The sequence below is a fragment of the Phyllostomus discolor genome, chromosome 5 (assembly GCF_004126475.2).
Source record: "Phyllostomus discolor isolate MPI-MPIP mPhyDis1 chromosome 5, mPhyDis1.pri.v3, whole genome shotgun sequence".
NCBI classification, from domain to species: Eukaryota; Metazoa; Chordata; class Mammalia; order Chiroptera; family Phyllostomidae; genus Phyllostomus; species Phyllostomus discolor.
The window spans coordinates 46,221,302-46,241,297 of NC_040907.2; the positions used below are offsets into that span (position 1 = coordinate 46,221,302).

At 34.0% G+C, this 19,996-nt stretch overlaps 1 protein-coding gene across 5 annotated transcripts in view; it reads left to right on the forward strand.

Moving 5' to 3' along the window:
- EFCAB7 (EF-hand calcium binding domain 7) overlaps positions 1–19,996 on the forward strand; it is a 56,923-nt gene that overhangs the window by 1,061 nt on the left and 35,866 nt on the right. For 4 of the 5 annotated variants that reach the window (XM_036026215.1, XM_036026217.1, XM_036026216.1 and 1 more), the window contains exons 2-6: positions 1,338–1,525; positions 7,490–7,701; positions 8,319–8,405; positions 8,971–9,166; positions 9,590–9,711. In XM_036026215.1, coding sequence (XP_035882108.1) covers positions 1,339–1,525; positions 7,490–7,701; positions 8,319–8,405; positions 8,971–9,166; positions 9,590–9,711 — 804 coding nt within the window. In that variant the 5' untranslated portion in view covers position 1,338. Of the gene's footprint in view, positions 1–1,334; positions 1,526–7,489; positions 7,702–8,318; positions 8,406–8,970; positions 9,167–9,589; positions 9,712–19,996 lie in introns of all 5 variants that reach the window. The other variant, XM_036026214.1, reaches the window with a different exon arrangement.

Sequence of the window (19,996 nt, forward strand, 5' to 3'; positions counted from 1 at the left end):
GGTACTTCATCCATGATAAGCGATTATTATCTTTCTTTCCCAAGTGTAAAAGACCTATATAATTCAAGAAGGTGCAAGTGATTTAGGTCTCTTGAGTAAGAATCCAATGAGTCCTGAAGGGGACCCTATCTGTGTCGTCTTATTGTTGAACTTGAAATATTCAATTTATTAGGCTGGAATGTATTTTTAAAAGTCAAAGCTGGGTAAAATAATCTTGGAAGCTGTTAGACCACCGGCACAATTTAGTGTCTCATAGTAAGTATTGTATGAAAAGCCTCCATTCACATTAATAAAGAAGAAACTTATTGAATTTTACTGCCTTTTCTACTTACAATTAAATTAACGACATTGTGTCCCTCAATTTCCTTATCTGTAAAATGGACCAAAAATACCTGACCATTGTAGTAGGGATAAATCATGATGTATGACAGTTCTTTAAGCTCTTACGAGCAGAGGTGCTATATAAACCCAAAACATTATTATTAGTAATGGAATACAGTAAAACCTATAACACTATAAATGGGATTTTTAAAATTCAGTCATTTAAAATGTGGGCTGTATTATCGAGATGTTAGTGAAATGACCTGCTTGGTCCTGCTGTGGAGATAGATGCCAACTGTCAGTCACATTACATCCACATTCTTATTACTGGGAAGTTTCACTCTATCTACAGTTTATTTAGCATTTAATCTGTGCCAAGCACTGTTCTGTATGCTTTACACATATTATTTAATCCTCATGACAACCCTATGAAGAGTCTCAACTGTCATCTTATTTTGAGAGAATAGATGTGTATGTGTGTTTTGTTTTGTTTTGCCTGTGATTCTTCTTTTATATTTATGTTACCTCTTTGTTTTGGCTTTGTTCTTTTGGTATATACATATATGGGGTCCAACACAAATAATGCCCCTTTTTAATTACAAAATCATGAGCATGTAATTCTGTAACATAATATCACACTCAAGCACACCATATGACATTTTAGGTGAAATGTTCAAATTAAAATTAGAATTATTATACCCATATTATTACTCTACTAACCACACTCAAGCAGGCCTTACTTCTGCCTGACCCTGTATATTAATAAAGAAAAAACTTTAAAAAGTTGTGTATGTGTATATATATGTACATATACATATATATAGCAATGGCCAAAAGGCTTCTAGTTTAACATATATTACAACCTTATGCATATTATAATGTTCATCTTTTTCCCCCCACAAATAAAAACGTTAATGTCTTGATTTCTCCCCCCTCCCATTTGAAAGGCAAGGTAACATTTGCATTTTAGGGGATTAACATTGACTAAAGCAATTTTTAAAATTATTTTCTAATAGAATGGCCATCAGTCCAGGAAGTGATGCTGCTTTCTCCAGTCAGAACTCAACGCTTTCAGAGAGTCCTCGAACAAAGAAATTTCCACTAACTGAAGAGGAGATATTTTATATGAATTGTAGAGCTGCCTACTTATCTGTTTTCAAAAGCAGCTTAGAAAACATTATTTCTAAAGATCAACTTTACTTAGGTAAAAATTTTTAATTGAAGTATTTTGCCTTATTTGTTGAAAGTTAATAGATCAGAAAGACTAGAATTGGAATTACATTGTTGGATCACCCCAGTTTTAGTGGTTTGAGCAATGGAATACAATAGTGGTTTGAACAATGGAATACTATATTATACTATTGTGCCATTTTCTATAGTTATATATTGTAGAATTTTCAAAATAAAACTTTCATGTTTATAAAGGATAGAATAGTATTTTTAAACCTTCTATCAGTTACTTAAAAAATTTTTTTAAGTTCTCATTTTGGTACTTTAAGATTTACAATAGAATTAAAACACTTTTGGCATCAGAATCACTACTTTGAGTTTTACCTATATTTAGGAAAATGCAAAGGATATATAAAATGGGGTGAATGGTTGTAGAAGATAAATAAGTGAAATTTTAAAGGAGAATTAAGAGTTCTGAGTTTGGATGTGTGTTTGTGTGTGGTCGGGGTAGGGTAGGAGGAGGCTGGTCTTTTTTTGCTCCTCTCCGTGATCATATCTTAAATTCCTCCCGTTTCAAATATCCCCCAAAACAATGAATTTGGTCCTTGCCAGGTATATCAAATGACTTGGAGGTCTTCAATATTAAGAGTGTTAAATAATAACACTGAATACTCATGTTATTTTCGTCAAGGCTAATAACTTTATGAGTAGAGAAAATGAGTTATTTTGCCAACTTTAGAAGCAGTTTCCTTAAGTAAAAAAGCTGACATATTTTTGCAACATTTTGGGTTTATATTCAGTAAAATCTGTCTTTGAGAAAATCCATTTGGGGAATATAAAAATAGTTTATATTTTACTATAAATTATACTTTTAGTTTTTTCTCTTTACTCTTTTGACACTAGGCCAAGATCACACAAGTTTAAAAGTTTAACATGGGCCCTGACTAATGTGGCTCAGTTGGTTGGGCATCATCCTGCAAAGTGAAGGGTTGCCGGGGCTATTCCTAGTCAGGGCATATGCCTGGGTTGCCAATTTGGTCCGTGGTTGGAGCATGCACAAGAGGCAGACAATCGATGTTTCCTTCCCACATTGATGTATTGTCTGGGGAAATAATAATGCATTGTTTGTCTCTTCGGTGCTATGTACACTTTTGGTTTTATGGTGCGGTACTCTTTGTAACATGGTAGTGACGGATTTCACAATATCTAGATTTTTAAAAAATAGTAGTAGTATAAATCAGTGATGTCTTTTTCTTACTACTATGTCTATATTCTTCTGCCATGCTGCATGTAACACATGTTTTGGCACTCCATTTCAAGGTTAGATAGAGTAGTACCAGTACCGGAACTTGACAATTCCTTTATTCCCCATCTTATAAATAATATAGGTATTATAGACTTATGTCAAAGATTAAAGTAAACTCTTGCAGAAGATGAGTATCTTGTTGTAAACCTTTAAACAGCTGAAGTTACATAATGTTTTTACTGTTATCAGACTTAATAATGGGTTCCAACTAACTCTCTTGTTAAAAATTATACTTTATTGATTATGTTACAGTTGTCCTGATTTTTTCCCCTTTGTCTCCCTTCACCCAGCACCCCCTACTCCCTCAGGCAATCCCCCCACCATTGTTCATGTCCATGGGTCATACATGTAAGTTCTTTGTCTACTCCATTTCCTATGCTGGACTTTACATCCCCATGGCTATTCTGTAACTACCGATTTGTACTTCTTAATCCCCTTACCTCTTCACCCATTCCTCCACATGCCCTTCCCATCTGGCAACCATCAGACCCTCTCTGTATCCATGATTCTGTCTCTGTTCATCTGGTTTGCTTAGTTTTTTAGATTCAGTTGTTGATAAGATTTGTATTTTTTGCATTTTATTGTTCATAGTTTTGATTTTCTTCTTTTTATTAAACAAGCCCCTTTAACATTTCATATAGTAATGGTTTGGTGATGATGAACTCCTTTAGCCTTTTTCTTATTTGGGAAGCTCTTTATCTGCCCTTCAGTTCTAAATGATAGCTTTGCTGGGTAGAGCAATCTTGGCTATAGGTCCTTGCCTTTCATGACTTGGAATATTTGTTGCCAATCCCTTCTAGTCTGCTAAGTTTCCTTTGAGAAATCAGCTGACAGTCCATGGTAATTCCTCTGTAGTCAACTTCTTTTCTCTTGCTGCTTTCAATATTCTCTCTTCACCTTTAACCTTTGGCATTTTAATTGTAAAGTCCCTTTGCACCCATCTTGTTTGGGACTCTCTGTGCTTCCTGGACTTGCAGTCTACTTCTTTCACCAAATTAGGGAAGTTTCTTTCATTATTTTTTTCAAATAGATTTCCAGTTTCTTACTCTTTATCTTCATCTTCTGATACTACAGTGATGCAAATGTTATACCTCTTGAAGCTATCCCACAGGCTGCTTACACTATCCTTATTTTTTTGGATTCTTTTTTCTTCTTGTCTCACTTGTTGTTTTTCACTTCCTTTTATTCCAAATCATTGATTCGATTCGGGGCTTCATCCACTCTACTGTTGTTTCCCTGTAAGTGGTTCTTTATTTCAATTAGTGTATTCTTCACTCCTAATTGGATCTTTTTTATGGTGTTGAGATCCTCATTAAGCTCCTTGAGAATCCTTATAACCAGTGTTTTGAACTCTGCATCTGATAGGTCGCTTATCTCCATTTTATTCAGCTCTTTTTCTGGAGTTTTGATCTGTTCTTTCATTTGGGCTATGTTTGTCTCCTCATTTTGGCAGCCTCCCTGTGTTTGTTTCTATGTATTAGGTAGAGCTATTGTGACTCAGTGTCTTGGTAGTGTGGCCAAATATAGTAGGTGTCCTATAGGATCCAGTGGCACAACCTCCCCTTATCACCCAAGCTAGGTACTTGAGGTGCACCCTTCCTGTGGGCTGAGTACACTCTCATCTTGTAGTTGAGCCTTGGTTGTTGTTGGCAGGTCAACAGGAGGGATTTACCCAGGCCAGTAAGCTGTAAGGACTGGCTGTGACCACTGACCACCAACCTCTGCCCTTCATGGAGGGTCAGCTGTGCAGAGGACTGGGTGGTGATGCTCCGACATGGTCTATAGCCTGTCCACTGGGTGCACTGGCTCTGGAGTTCCCAGGGTGGTGCAGGCCAAGGTCAGCCCCCACCTTTGTTTTACCTGGGGCCACCTTGCCTGAACTGTAAAGCAATCTGAGATGGCTGTTATCTGTGATGGGCTTGGAGATTCCCAGGCGAATCCCAAGCAAGGTGGTTGCAAAAAGGCCCACTCTAAGATGCATTACAATTAAAATGCCAAAGGTTAAAGGTGAAGAGAGAATATTGAAAGCAGCAAGAGAAAAGAAGTTGACTACAGAGGAATTACCATGGACTGTCAGCTGATTTCTCAAAGGAAACTTAGCAGACTAGAAGGGATTGGCAACAAATATTCCAAGTCATGAAAGGCAAGGACCTATAGCCAAGATTGCTCTACCCAGCAAAGCTATCATTTAGAACTGAAGGGCAGATAAAGAGCTTCCCAAATAAGAAAAAGGCTAAAGGAGTTCATCATCACCAAACCATTACTATATGAAATGTTAAAGGGGCTTGTTTAATAAAAAGAAGAAAATCAAAACTATGAACAATAAAATGCAAAAAATACAAATCTTATCAACAACTGAATCTAAAAAACTAAGCAAACCAGATGAACAGAGACAGAATCATGGATACAGAGAGGGTCTGATGGTTGCCAGATGGGAAGGGCATGTGGAGGAATGGGTGAAGAGGTAAGGGGATTAAGAAGTACAAATCGGTAGTTACAGAATAGCCATGGGGATGTAAAGTCCAGCATAGGAAATGGAGTAGACAAAGAACTTACATGTATGACCCATGGACATGAACAATGGTGGGGGGATTGCCTGAGGGAGTAGGGGGTGCTGGGTGAAGGGAGACAAAGGGGAAAAAATCAGGACAACTGTAACATAATCGATAAAATCAAACCAATAAGCATAATAAAGTTACTAAATTATACCTATGTCTTAAATATGGGGATATCTACTTAGTACATGTTTTGGGCATAATGAATTTTACTCTGAGAAAATTGTTCTGTAATTAATAGTTTCTTTAAAAAATATTTTGTTATTGAAAATTGCAACATAGATATGCTGAGTTATTACTTGGGGTACATTTCTTAAAACTGGATGAAACACCATCTTGTTTTCTATGGGCTTTCAATTTCAAATCACAACTTCATTTAGGTCCTATTTGTATTTCCAGCTTTTAAGGGTAAAGGTTGACTGGGGGTGGAATGCTAAAACATTTATTTTGATTCTCTTGAGAGATGAATTAAGGGATTATCCAATTATAAACTAGGCAAAGTACTTATCTTTTATTCTCTAGGTCAGTGTGGTAATCAGAGTTTTTGTCTACATCCAGAATAAATCTGTGGAAATAAAAAAAAATTTTCTGTTACCTCCAGTGTTACAAATTTCCACAGAGACTTTCTAGGTGAATGGAAGATGTCAAATACTACAGCTACACCTTTTGAAAAGGTGTAGTTCTGAAAGTCGCCTCCATATGATGACTTTATTTTGTTTCTGTGCCAGAGCTTTAATAAAGTTATCTAGGAATGATGCACTGGCATTATCTGGAGAATGGGAATATTTCTGTTGGGCTGTGGACTTCTACTATGTTATTAGCCATTTCATGAATACAGGTAGCAATTTTACACTTCAGATATGGACTTTCTATTTAGATTATAAAAGTTAGGAGCCAAGAAGCTTGTATCTCTGCAGAAAAACAAAGTCACTTTGTGTTATGTTTGTACAAGTTGAATGTTCAATATAATGGACTCACAGATATCTGTATCGATTACCCTGATCTGATTTCTGTTTCCTTGAGGATATATATATCTTTATTACATTATATTACATAATATTCAGATTATAATTTGTAGTGTTGATTGACAATGCATGATCTTACGACGTCTCACCAAAGACAGTTTGAAATATTCAATATAAGGTTTTGTAATATAATTTGATAGCACAATTCAGGGCAGTTATACCTTTTAAAATTCTGTTAATTTCTTTTATAGTGTTAAGGAAACCTGTCATTGTTTCATTTTAGATAGTATTGAGTCTTACTATGCAGAGGTTTATTTACAAATTACCCAGTTATTCCTATTCAACTGTACAACATACCTACAATTGTTTGAAAGCATTATATTTTAGTGTGATATGCAAACATATCACACTAAACATACAAAGCTTTTCTTACATAATTCTTTGTCTTTCATGGCTTTTAAAATAGGAATGTCCAATGAATAAGTGGTTATAGGACTATTTTTAGATGTTCTGGTTAAAAATGAAAAGTGATTTGACCATTGCATCTCTACAATAGTCTCTCAAAGTATATTGACATTCTTGATTTTTAACAGGGCTATGGATGTAAGTAGATACTTTTCTTGCATGTATTTTGACATTTGGGACATGATTAATGTCTTGAAACTCAGTATCTAGCAATGATGAACATTTTAGGTATCATGCCATGGTGTCACTACTAGTTTCAAACTAATTATTTCTTCATTTTATTAAGATATTTCTTGAACCATGAAAAGTAATAATTTATTATTTTTGCAGTTATTATGTCCTCAAAACCATTAGCGGTTGTCTTTAATCTTTTCTCTAATGACTGTAATGGAGTAAGTCAGATATTGTCAGGTAATTAAACTGTGTAGGTTGAGAACTAATTGTCAAAATAGGGACAATTTATTTAACTCTAGCATTAATAAATCAAGAATCTTTAGCTGGCAACATGTGTGTGTGTGTGTGTGCATGTGTTTATTTTTTACAGTCAGGCATACATTGATATCACTAGATTATCAAAACCAAAGGTACTATATTGGCATCTGTGTACTTTTGTATGACATTGTTATATATAATGATTTAAAGAAAAATATACTTAAATACCAATTCCAAACATAACTATAAAAAATAATACTTGTTTTACTGGGCAGCTCTTCAACATGCAGGAAGAAATCCATCCCAAAAGACTGTTAATAAGTATTGGACTCCTCAAACTGCCAAACTGAATTTTGATGATTTTTGTATAATTTTAAGAAAGGAAAAACCTGCTTCAAAAGCAGAACTGCTAAAATCATTTAAGCAATTAGATGTGAATGAGGATGGCTTTATTTTACACACTGACCTTTATAAACTTCTCACAAAGGTAAGATCTGTGGGACACTTTTGTAATATGTGTATTTTGCAAAACAACTTGGAATCTACCTTTGGCAACCAAAGTTCACATTAAAAAATAACTATTTCATTGGCAGGTGAAATGAATCACATGTATGTCATTTATAAAGTACTTTAGGATCCTTCTGGATGAAAGGTGCTTTGTAAATAAAAGATAGAGTATAAAATTGAGCCCATGTTGCAATCCCCTTGTGTTTCCTTGCAGTTCTTTCCAGCTCAGAACTCTGCAGTGATTCATATGTGATAAGTAAAAGAGAAACAAAGTATTAATGGGATTCAGAATCCATTCTGTTTCTTGGTACAATGTGAGAACGTATCATTACTCTAAATTTAATAGCAGTTATTACTGGATCTATGTTACACATTGTTTAAATTTAGTAAACAAATTCAGCACACTACTACAAAACAATAAAATTGTGAAATTTTATTTTATATGTTTCATTCTTAGTTGACATAATACTCATTCTGAGATTTATAATGAAATCATATATGCAAACTTGTAGAAAAGATTAAAATAAATTTCCATTCTCCCTATGCATAGCAAAATGATCATCATGTTGCTTTAAAATAAATCTTGTATTTTTTCAGAGAGGTGAGAAGATGACTCTAGAAGAAGTAAATGCCATAATAAATTTGGCCGATGTAAATGCTGATGGCAAATTTGACTACATCAAGGTACATAAGCTCATATTGATGTAAATTTGCTTACTACATAGAAGTGTTTTTAAAGGAGCATGTCTTTTTAATGTTGGCAATAACATACTTATGTATGTGTACTGATTGTACTTGAAATTTAATCTCTCCAGTTCCACATTTGTAATCTGATGACAATGTTAAAATAACATGACCAAGTTAAAATATGTGCATGTTCACATAAATACACACACAAACTTGCAGACTGTCCTCAGGAATATGTCTTTTTGGGGCGGAAGAATCATAGAATTACTTAGAACAAATGCAAGTCTACATGTCTTATATAAAACTAATAATAAACCACTTGTCTTTGTGTAACAGTCGTTTTCACTCAGAGTATGACTTCCTCAGTGAATCATGGCTGTGTTTCACGAGGTCACTTGGGGTGGTCAGTCTAATTCAAGGAAATAAAATGAGTACCCTAGTTCAATAGGAAATGTACTCCATCTGTCAGTCTGTTCCTTGCCTACTAATGTGCATTTGCTTTCTTTTCCCAAATGTATGATTGAATGTTTTACCTACTGGACTGCTTTTTTATTTCCTGTAGTTTTGTAAATTATATATGACAACCAATGAGCAATGTCTCAAAACCACTCTAGAAAAACTGGAGGTTGACAGTAAATTGAGGCGTCAACAGTTTGGGAGCTACATCGAAGGGTTCCCTGAAAGGGACCCATCACCACGACCAAAACCATCACCTAGAATCGTAAGAAAAACTGATCAGGAAACATTCTCAAATAAAGGTATTTACTTTTTGACACTAAAATTTTCTTAATTAAGAATGGAGGGTTAGTTTTTCCTTCCATCTTCACTTATCCATGATAAAATAAATGGGAATCCAAATTTTGTCAGCTAGTGTTTCTAGATTTTCTTAGCTATAAAAATTTGTTCAACAAAGATGTTATTATGGAACTTAACTTAGTTATGCTCATTATATTTTATTAAAACTAAAATTCAGGCTAAAAGGTGACAATTGAAATAAAGAATCTTATTGGTAGCCCATAAATCAGAGACCATTAAAGTCTGGTAAATATAAAATTTCTGACTTTATTTCAATAGGAAGAACAATGAGAACCCAGGCATTTTATATGACATTGTGTTTAGAAACATACATTATATTGACAGCTTTTCGTAATGCAGGACCAAATAACTACTACTTGTTACAGGTGACACCCGGAGTCCTTTACTGGCAACCACCAGAAAGTTCAAAACTTCTGTTTCTTTCACAATTACCATGGGGGCCAATAGTAACCGAAACTCGAAGCTAACTGAGCCAAACTCAATAAAGGTATAATATTTTAAATTAATGCATAAGACTTTTTCTGAAAAAAATTTGACATGAAGTTTATTAATAGCTATTTGGTGTCTACAGAGAATGAGTAAAGTTTGTGAAGTAATTCTTTGAGGTTTTTCCATGGATTGCAGCATTTCTACCTATATACTAGTTATAATATTTTAAAGTGAAAATGATGGAAAGAATAATATTAAAAGGTCTTCAGTTTGAAAATGTTGATTATTCATTTTTTAACTTGATTAACAGGTTATCTAATTATGTATTTTGCCAAGCATTTTTTGTTTTAATAAATACTTTTCATGGGTGTTTCTTATAAATAAATCATTCATTCAATATCAATTCCTGTGAGAGAAAGACAACAAAGTCACTTTGCTAAGTCAATATTTGTAGAGTGTTAATATTGATCTTCTTCCTTTGTTTTCCCCTTCTAGATTCAACCTTTACTAGTTTTCTTTCAACAGAAAATAATAGCTACAGAAATATAAAACATTAACTGGAAACTGCTCGGATACATTAAAAATGTGTACCTAGAGACCTCTGTAAAAGGGGGAAAAATGGTTATGACCACATACTATAACTGCTGTTAGAAAACTGAACTGATTGTTCTCAAGAGCTACATTTTTGTTTCAAATAACAACTCTGTATTTGTAATTGAACTCTGAAGTCCCTTATATCTTTAAATTGCTAGACAGTGACATTTGTTCTATATTAAAATTTTAAAACATTATCTCCAAGGACTTTTGGTCAGACTGTTCAGGAATCTATACACCCTAAGCAATTTGGTGTGTATGTCCAACATGTTCACATACAGTATTTTGTGAACAATATTCCAGCAATATTATTTTCCACCAATAGAAACTTTTTGTGTTTTATAACTAAGTAAATGTTAATAAAATTAACTTAGTTAACTTGGTTAAATTGCTTACCTTATTCAAAGTGTCAATAAATATAAGTTTAGCTAGCATAGAGATATAAATAAATGTTAATATAGTTTACATTAGAGCAGTGATATGACTTTTACCCTGTGTCCTTCTCATGTTAATCGGTCCCATACTAATATAATTCCCTTAATTTAGTTTTACTCAATGGATATTTACTAATAAGGTAAGTGTATGCTATCCATTTCATTTAGTTATAAAATATGGGCCTTGAATTTTAAAAATGTCTTTTGATTATTAATATACCAACATAATACAGCATAGTATTTATTTTATTAATTTACTTCCAAACATTTATTGAGTGACTACTCTGTGCCAAGCACTATTTAAATGCTAATCTAAGAGCTTTGGAGAGAGACGGATCTGTGCTTGAACTTAGCTATGTGAATTGGTAACTGGGAGGCCCTTGGCAAGTCAGTCAGCAGTCCTTCTGAGCCTCAGCTTCCTGAGACTCACCATATATATATATATATATATATATATATATATATATATATATAAATAAAATTGTATATAGTGTGTTTTTGAAAGATTAAATTATCTAACATATATAAAGCCTTTAGCATAATGCCAGGGACATAGTATTCACTTTAATAAAAAAATAGTGTTGTTCACATTATTATGGAAATGAGAAATGACTGTAGGTCTTTATAAAGGAATGACATGATAAAAGTATATTTTAAGAAAAGTTATTCTATTGTATACTGTGAGAGACCTCAAATTAGGGAGAATATCTGAGAGGCTGATAGAGTTATTCAGATATAAAGTAATGATAAGACATTTGACTTGGGGTGGTGAACATACAATATACAGATGTTTTATAGAGTTGTACACCTGAAACCTATATAATTTTTTTAATCATGTCACCCTAGTAAATTCAATGCAAAAAATAGAGATTAAAAAAAGGAAAAAATAAAACAAAGTCATGATAGTTAGACCTGTCATGATAGTTGGGGAAGCCGTAAGCGCAGTGAGGAGACGACCTAACGGACACTGCCCGAGTGGTGTGTGGCCGCGGCAAGTGTGCAGCAGCAAACTCCCTAAGTTTTGCATTTAAGGAGTGGTGCTGATCACTGGGAATTAGGTAAAAGGTACTAGAATTTAATGATTAAGAGAAGATGGCATACTGTCAACATTCAAGTTCAGTAGCTTTCATGTAAAATTTAATGTCTTTAGGAAGTACTTTGTAGCCTTCATGTTACTTACCTGACTTTTCATATCTTATTTCTGATCTGGTTATTGCCCACTGTTGTTTACCATCTGATATTTTTTAGGTGAGCTAAAATAATTTTAAAAAGTCCACGAGCCTTTTGATATTCAGCAGGATTCAATTATTTGTTTGCATTTTACTTTTCTTTTTAATCCTCTCCCGAGGACACTATTTTTTTTCATCGCTTTGGGAGTGAGGGGTCGGGGGATAGGAGAGAGAGAGAGAGAAATAGAAATAGAAATAGAAATAGAAATAGAAATAGAAATAGAAATAGAAATAGAAATAGAAATAGAAATATCCTGCCTCCCGTACAGGGCCCCTGGCCTGGCCTGGGTCAGGATCAAATCTACAACCTTTCAGTTTGGGACAACATTCCAACCAATTGAGCCACACCTGCCAGCGTTGTTTGCATTTTACTTTAAAGTTACTGTATAAATTTCATGAATTTAATATATTTCTTAAGTTTTATAACAACTCTGAGAAGTATTTGGTTATGAGTATAGTCAATGCCTAATTTGTTTTATTTGGGAGCGATAAAGTAAATCTCAAATAAAAAAGAATTGTGAAATTAATTCTCTTCACATACTTTAAATCTATTTTAAACAAGTTTGGGTACCTCAGTTTCATTTCTAGTGGAGATGTATGGAATGGAGAGAAGGGCCTTTTCAGAAATTAAAAAATTATTGTAGTGGGGTACAATAAACCAGATTTTAAACCGTAAATCCACACAATTGGTAAGGGACCTGAATTACAGGAGGAAAAATAAGACCCATATAGGGACTATACTTGTATTACTTTTTATAGGCCATACATAGGTACTGTATCACTATTCTTTTTTTTAATCCTGAATTCTATCCATTTGCTCAGGATTTATAACATACAAGGAGTGTCAGGAATATTTCTTTGAGAGAAGAATAGCTTTAATTGGTAGTCATGACTGGAATAAGAGAAAACCCCAAACAATGTAAACTCTAGAGGTGCAAAACTTCCTATATCCAGACTTCTCATTAAGACTGTACCCACATATGTACTTTGCAGATATGCATGTGTTGTATAACACATGTTATATATATCCACATATAGAACAATACAAATGTAAACATTTTAAACTTGAAGTGGTTGTCTAATTTAAATTTTGTGAAGATACCAAATACTAATTTTGTTAACAAAAGTTTCTTATGTTTTAAAAATGTCAATCAATTTGACTTATCAATTAGGTGGCAATCTATATCAATTTTTCCCTTTAAAAATAATCTATTTTACATTTTTAAAGTATGTACAGTTTATAATTCTTTAAAAGCAAAAAGTTCAATAACTGTTTACCTCTTTGTCTTACTGAAAAGCAAATAGCTTTCTAATAAGTATGTGTCAAACAGCAATAATGATGACGGTAATGATTGCTTAATAATTCTACCTTACCTAAATCTTTAATAATAATACAGAAGTTTATGTCAAAACAAATCACGTTCTCTAAGATGTTCCAAGAAAAATCTAACTTTACAGATTTGTTTTTTGATAGCTAGAATTTTCAACTTCACTGGTTTTTATTTGTGCTTTTCAGCATTTCCTTATACATTGTGAATGCAAAATAAGTAAAATTTGTCTATGACAAATGAATTAAGTTCTTTTCCTTTTGTATGAATTTATCTGAATTGGTAGAATATAGCACCACCTTATGTCCTATATAAGAATTACAACTACTATTTTATTTTTGCTCAGTGTTGTCAAAAATTACATTATACATGGATTTCTTACTCTATCATTCTAAATTTTTTAAAAAACTAAATCTTTTCCATTTTTCCCATAATGTTCATTTTTAAATTAATCTGTAATCCTTTCATATTGATTTGAGTGAGACAGCCAATTTGTCAGTATTTTTTTTTCTTTTAATTCATAACATTTTATTCTAGGTCTTAGAGAAAAAATTTAGTGTGATTGAAAATCTACTTGTTTTTTCCCTGGCTGGTGTGGCTCAGTGTGTTGGCATTGTCCCACAAACCAAAAGGTCTCCAGTTCAATTCCGGGTCAGGGCACATGCCTGGGTTGCAGGCCAGGTCTCCCAGTGGGGGTGAACAAGAGTCACCTGATCGATGTTTCTATCACACATTGATGTTTCTCTCTCTCTGTCTTCCTCCCTTCCACTCCCTCTAAAATAAATAAATAGAATCTTTTTTTTAAAGAAAGTGTATTTGTTTTAAAGAAATTTTTGGTTGAATAAGCATAGTATGTTTAATAATTCAGGCAGATCTTAAGAATTTGAGTGCTTCCTTTTAAAAAGGAGAGCTACAAATTCTCCTAGTAATGTTATTTAGTATTCAAAATAATCTGATTATTACTCAGAGTTTGTTTGCTATTAATAATATGGCATCCGTCTTCTATTTTATAATAGGTGCTGTCCTAAAAGTTCCCAGCCTTGCTAATACTGTATTATAGTATGCAGGTTGGCTGTCTTTCCAAAGAAACATAAATTCCCTTCTATGTGTACCTTTTCTAGATTTAGAAGTTAGGAAAGACTTCTAATAAAAATGTTTAACTTGCTTCCCAGCAGCTACTCCTGTCAGCTCATGGCCCTGCCCCAGAAGTACCATCAGCATGTGGAGAAATTCTCTCATTTTTGAGTTTCTCAAATGCTACAGAGTATGTTCACTACCAGTGCATCTGGTGAAGTGCATTATTTTTTTAGCTTTATTTAAATATTTTTTAAACAGTGGGGGATTTGTATAGTCATGATTACAATACAAATTTAAGAAAAAAATTTAGCTACCAAAAGCTACCTTTCTTTTTAGTAAGAAAACTAAATTATTTGTTTATTTTAACACTTCAGTGTATGGATAATTCCACATGATAATGCTATCTCATAGTCTACGATGATCATCCATCAACATGAAGTTTATTTAAATTCTGGATTTTAAAAAATCATGGCAGATATTTAAGTATGAAAAAGAATAGCATTTTGAGTATAGCTTTTGGTTGGAGAAAAGTAAGGAGATGTGGATTCCAACTCTAGGTCTGTAGTTAACAAGATTTGTAACTCAAACATATCACTATTTTTCAGACTTTCACCAATCAAAAGAGAAGTCTGCATTAGATTGTTTTTTAGTCTTCTTTTAACTTTAATGTTCTGTAATTCTAAACTAGTACCCCTTACCATTCCAGGTGGGTAAATATAAAAAAAATATGTTTATAAAATATATTAGATGAAATTCCATCTGATAATACTATAGTCAAATTGATTGAAAGGAAAACAATGTTTTTCCATTTGATGTCAGAATCATAGTTCACACTGTCTCAAAGAGTAAATTATCTAAATACAATGTGAGTATATTTTTCCTTTTTTTTCTGTAGCAATCTTCTTCATTCAAGGTCATGTTGATTATATTAAGACCAGTTGACTTTGAGGTAATGTCAGCATCTGTTATTAGTTCACAATATATTCCCATCCAAGAGATTTATAGGGAGGCTAAATGAAAGTCTGTACATATTCTTACTTGTCATTAATAGTTTAACTTCGGCTCTAGCCCAACTTTAAACCTCATTGTGTTATAAAATATTTGAATTTAGTACTCTGAGTATATATTCTTTTGGAAACATGATCTAATAGTAAAAGCATTGATCTAAAACTCTTAGACTCTAGACCTGATATTTCTGCAGACTCTTTGTAAAAGTCTGAACTGATACAACCTCTGGGTACCTCCATTTCTGTTTATTAAAATAACTAATTTATATCTACCCCATGTTGCCTCATAGGGATGTTGTTGCAATATCATATATAATGACTTGTTTCTGTCATGAGCAATATACTTTTGAAGATGAATTCCAATAACTTAAGGACACATTTTAATTTCTCAGAATTAAAAGTACACATATCTTTTATACCCCAAAGGTGTGACAGTGCATGTGATTAATTACTAACTGAAAGCTTGAGTAATAGTTCAGCAATAGTGGCAATTTCTTAAAATTCAGTTTAAGAAGAAATCCCCACCAAAGAAAAGATGAATATACAAGTTATATAAGTTGAAAAGTACCTATAGTTAGTACTTACATTTAGGTCTCCAAACACTACATTAATAGGGAATAGAGAGAATCCATGCATCAAAGCTAACATTGGGAGGTTAATATCTAAAATAGTGAAAGAACTTATTAAAATATGTAAGAAAAATACCAATTCTGCAATTGAGCTATGAGAATAGGGGATAGATAGGAAGTTCACACAAAAGGAGACACAAATAATAAACACATGGGAAAATATTCAGCCTTTCTACTCATCAGAGAAATTGCAATTAATGCAAAAATTATTCTACAACACCATTTTATTATTTTACTACATTAATATGTTAACATAAAAATCATTATAATACCATATATGTAAATTAAATATTTTATGTACTCACACTTTGCTTAAGAAATGACCCCCCCACCACCACCCAACTTTCTTAATGATAATACTACTGACCAAGTTATGGTGGTGGCAAAAGTATCACATTACACACCATTGGTGGCATAAAATTAGCATCACTGTTTTACAAAGCAATATAGGAACACATGTTATTAGTCTTAAAAAATACACTTTTTTCTCAAAGTTTTTTTGAAGGATATTACTTATAAGAAGAAAAACAGATAAAATAATATTTATTTTAACATGTCTGATAAGAAATTGGAAATGGAAAAAAAAAGAAATTGGAAATGACCTGAATATCCAACATTTTAGAAATAGTTAAGTAAGTGAGGGTATACCACTAAACAGGTAATTATAGAACTAGTTAAGTTGAAATTTTCAACATTGCTTAGCAACTTTTTTAGCGTGTTAAGATATATATCACAAAATCGACCATTTTAACCATTTTTAAGTATACAGTTCTGTTGTGTTACATACATTTATATTATTGTGTGACCATCACCACCACTCTTCTCCAGGACTTTTTCATCCTCTTCAGTGAAACTCTGTACCTATGAAACAACAACTCCCCCTTTCCCCCTCCCCCAGTCTCTGGCAACCAACATTCTACTTTATCTCTTAATTTAACTACTCTGTGTGTCTCATATAAATGAAATAATACAATATTTGTCCTTTTGTTTCTGGCTTACATCATTTAGCATGATATCCTCAAGGTTTATCCATGTGCAGCATATGGATAAATTATTTTTAGAATTTCATTTTTTAAGACTGTATAACACTTCACTGTATGCATATTTTATTTATTCATTCATTCATCAATGGGCATTTGGACTTTTTTCATCTTTTAGTTATTGTGAACACTACATTATAAAGATGGTGTACAAATATCTGTTTGAGTCTCTGCTTTCAGTTCTTTTGGATATATACCCAGGAGTGGAATTGATGGATTATATGGTAATTCTGTGTTTAATTTTTGGACAAACTGCCAAACGTTTTTACAGAGGTTCCAATTTCTCCACATCCTTGTCAACATTTGCTATTTTCTGTTTTTGTTTTTATTACAGCCACCCTAGTGCATATGAAATCACATCTTGTGGTTCTGATTTGCATTCTCCTAATGATGTGTGTTGAGCATCTTTTCAGGTGCTTATTGGCCATGTGTGTACGTTCTTCAGAGAAATGTCTATTCAATTCCGATAACCATTTTTTAAATTATTTTTTTTATGATTGTTGGAATGTTTAATATGTTCTGGATATTAAAGCTATTTTCATATATGATTTGCAAGTATTTTCTCCTATTATGTGAGTTACCATTTTCACCACGTTGATTGTGTCCTTTGATGCACAAAAGTTTTTAATTTTGACAAAGTCCAGTTTATATTTTCTTTTGTTGCTTGTGCTTTTGGTGTCACATTCAAGAAATCATTGCCAAATTCATTGTCATAAAGCTTTTCCACTGTTTTCTTCCCAGAGTTTTATAGTTTCAGTACTTATATTTATTTAGGTCTTCAATCCATTTTGTATTAATTTTTGTATATGGTTTAAGGTAAGGGTCCAAATCAATTATTTTGTAAGGATATCCAGTTTTCCCAGCCCCATTTGTTGAAAATACTGTCCTTTTCCCTCTTGAATGGTCATGGCACCCTTATTGAAAATCATTTGACCAAAAATGTGAGAATTTATTTCTGGGCCCTCTATTGTACTCCCTTGGTCTATATATTTGTCTTTATATATATATTTTTTAATTGATTATGCTATTACAGTTGTCCCATCTCCCCCCTTCTCTCCCCTCTACCCTGTACCCCATCTCCCACCCACATTCCCCCACTTTAGTTCATGTCCATGTGTCATACTTGTGAGTTCTTTAGCTTCTACATTTCCCATACTATTCTTGCCCTCCCCCTATCTATTTTCAACCTACATTCTATGCTACTTATTCTCTATACTTTTTCCCCCTCTCTCCTGCTCCCACCCCCCTGTTGCTAACCCTCCATGTGATTTCCATTTCTGTGGTTCTGTTCCTGTTCTAGTTGTTTACTTAGTTTCTTTTGGTTTTGCTTTAGGTGTGGTTGTTAATAATTGTGAGTTTGCTGTCCTTTTACTATACATGTTTTTTCTTTATCTTCTTTTCTTAGATAAGTCCCTTTAGCATTTCATAAAATAAGGGCTTGGTGATGATGAACTCCTTTAACTTGACCTTATCTGAGAAGCACTTTGTCTTCCCTTCCATTCTAAATGAGAGCTTTGCTGGATAGAGCAATCTGGGATGTAGGTCCTTGTCTTTCATGACTTGGAATATTTCTTTCCAGCCCCCTCTTGCCTGTAAGGGGCTTGCTTGTCTTCTCTTTTGAGAAATCAGCTGACAGTCTGATGGGAACTCCTTTTTAGGTTACTGTCCTCTTATCTCTTGCTGCTTCTAGGATTCTCTCCTTCGTTTTTACCTTGGCTAATGTAATTATGATGTGCCTTGGTGTGTTTCTTCTTTGGAGGTCCAACTTCTTTGGGGCTCTCTGAGCTTCTTGGATTTCTTGGAAGACTATTTCCTTTGCCAGATTGGGGAAGTTCTCCTTTATTATTTGTTCAAATACGTGCTCAATTTGTTGCTTTTCCCCTTCCCCTTCTGGTACCCCTATAATTCAGATGTTGGAACGTTTAAAGGTGTCCTTAAGCTTCTTGGTTTTTTTGAATTCTTATTTCTTCATGCTTTCCTGCTTGGTTGATTCTATCTTCCTTCTGGTCCACTGTATCGTTTTGAGACCCAGTTTCCTTCCCTTCACTATTGGCTCTCCTCTGTATATCTTCCTGCATCTCTTTCATGGTAACCTGCATCTTTTCATCTAATTTGCGCCCAGAATCAACCAATTCCGTGAGCTTTCTGATCACCAGTGTTTTGAACTGTACATATGATAGATTGGCTATTTCTTGGTCGCTCAAAAGGATGAGTCCTAGGGGACTGATCTGTTCTTCTGTTGGAAACATGTCTCTCCCTGTCTCTCCTTTTTTTTCTGGTCTGGTCGCTCTTGTTCTGGTGAGGGGTGGAGCCTTAGGTGTTCACCGGGGCTGGGCACCCCAGTCGCTAGATTGTGACGTTATATGTGGGGGTGGGGGTGGGAGCGGGGATGGGAGGGAACAATGGTGGTAGTTCCATTCTCCTGGGATCTCAGACCCTTCTCTGGGATCCTGGTCTGTGAGCTCTGCCCTGGTCCACAATCGCCGCCTCACTGGGTCCACCAGCCGTAGTTTGCGTACTCAGGGACCACCGCTTCGTTCTTGCGCCCTGGATGGCTGTCGCGCCGATTTTGCGCCAAATTTTCCCCAACCTCCACGTGCCAACCCGCGCCCGCCTGGCTCGTCTTCTCCTACCAGTCTGGGTGTACGGGTCTACTTCAACTTCTTGGCTGTCCGACTTCCATTCAGATAAATCCTCTATCAGTTCTGGGTGTTATTCTGTCTGTAAATTATTGTTGCTCTAATCTTGGTTGTGCGAGGAGGTACGGTGTGTCCACCTATTCCTCCATCTTGACGGAAGTCCTCTATATATTTCTCTTTATGTCAGTACCACACTGTTTTGGTTACTGTAGCTTTGTAGTAAGTATTGAAATCAGGATTTGTGAGTCCCCCAACTTTGTACTTCTTTTCCAATAGCAAAATGTTTTAGATATAACATTCAATAAAAAAAGCATAAAATAGTGTTATTTAGAAAGTAAAAAATAGTTTGTTATAGATAAGGCCAAT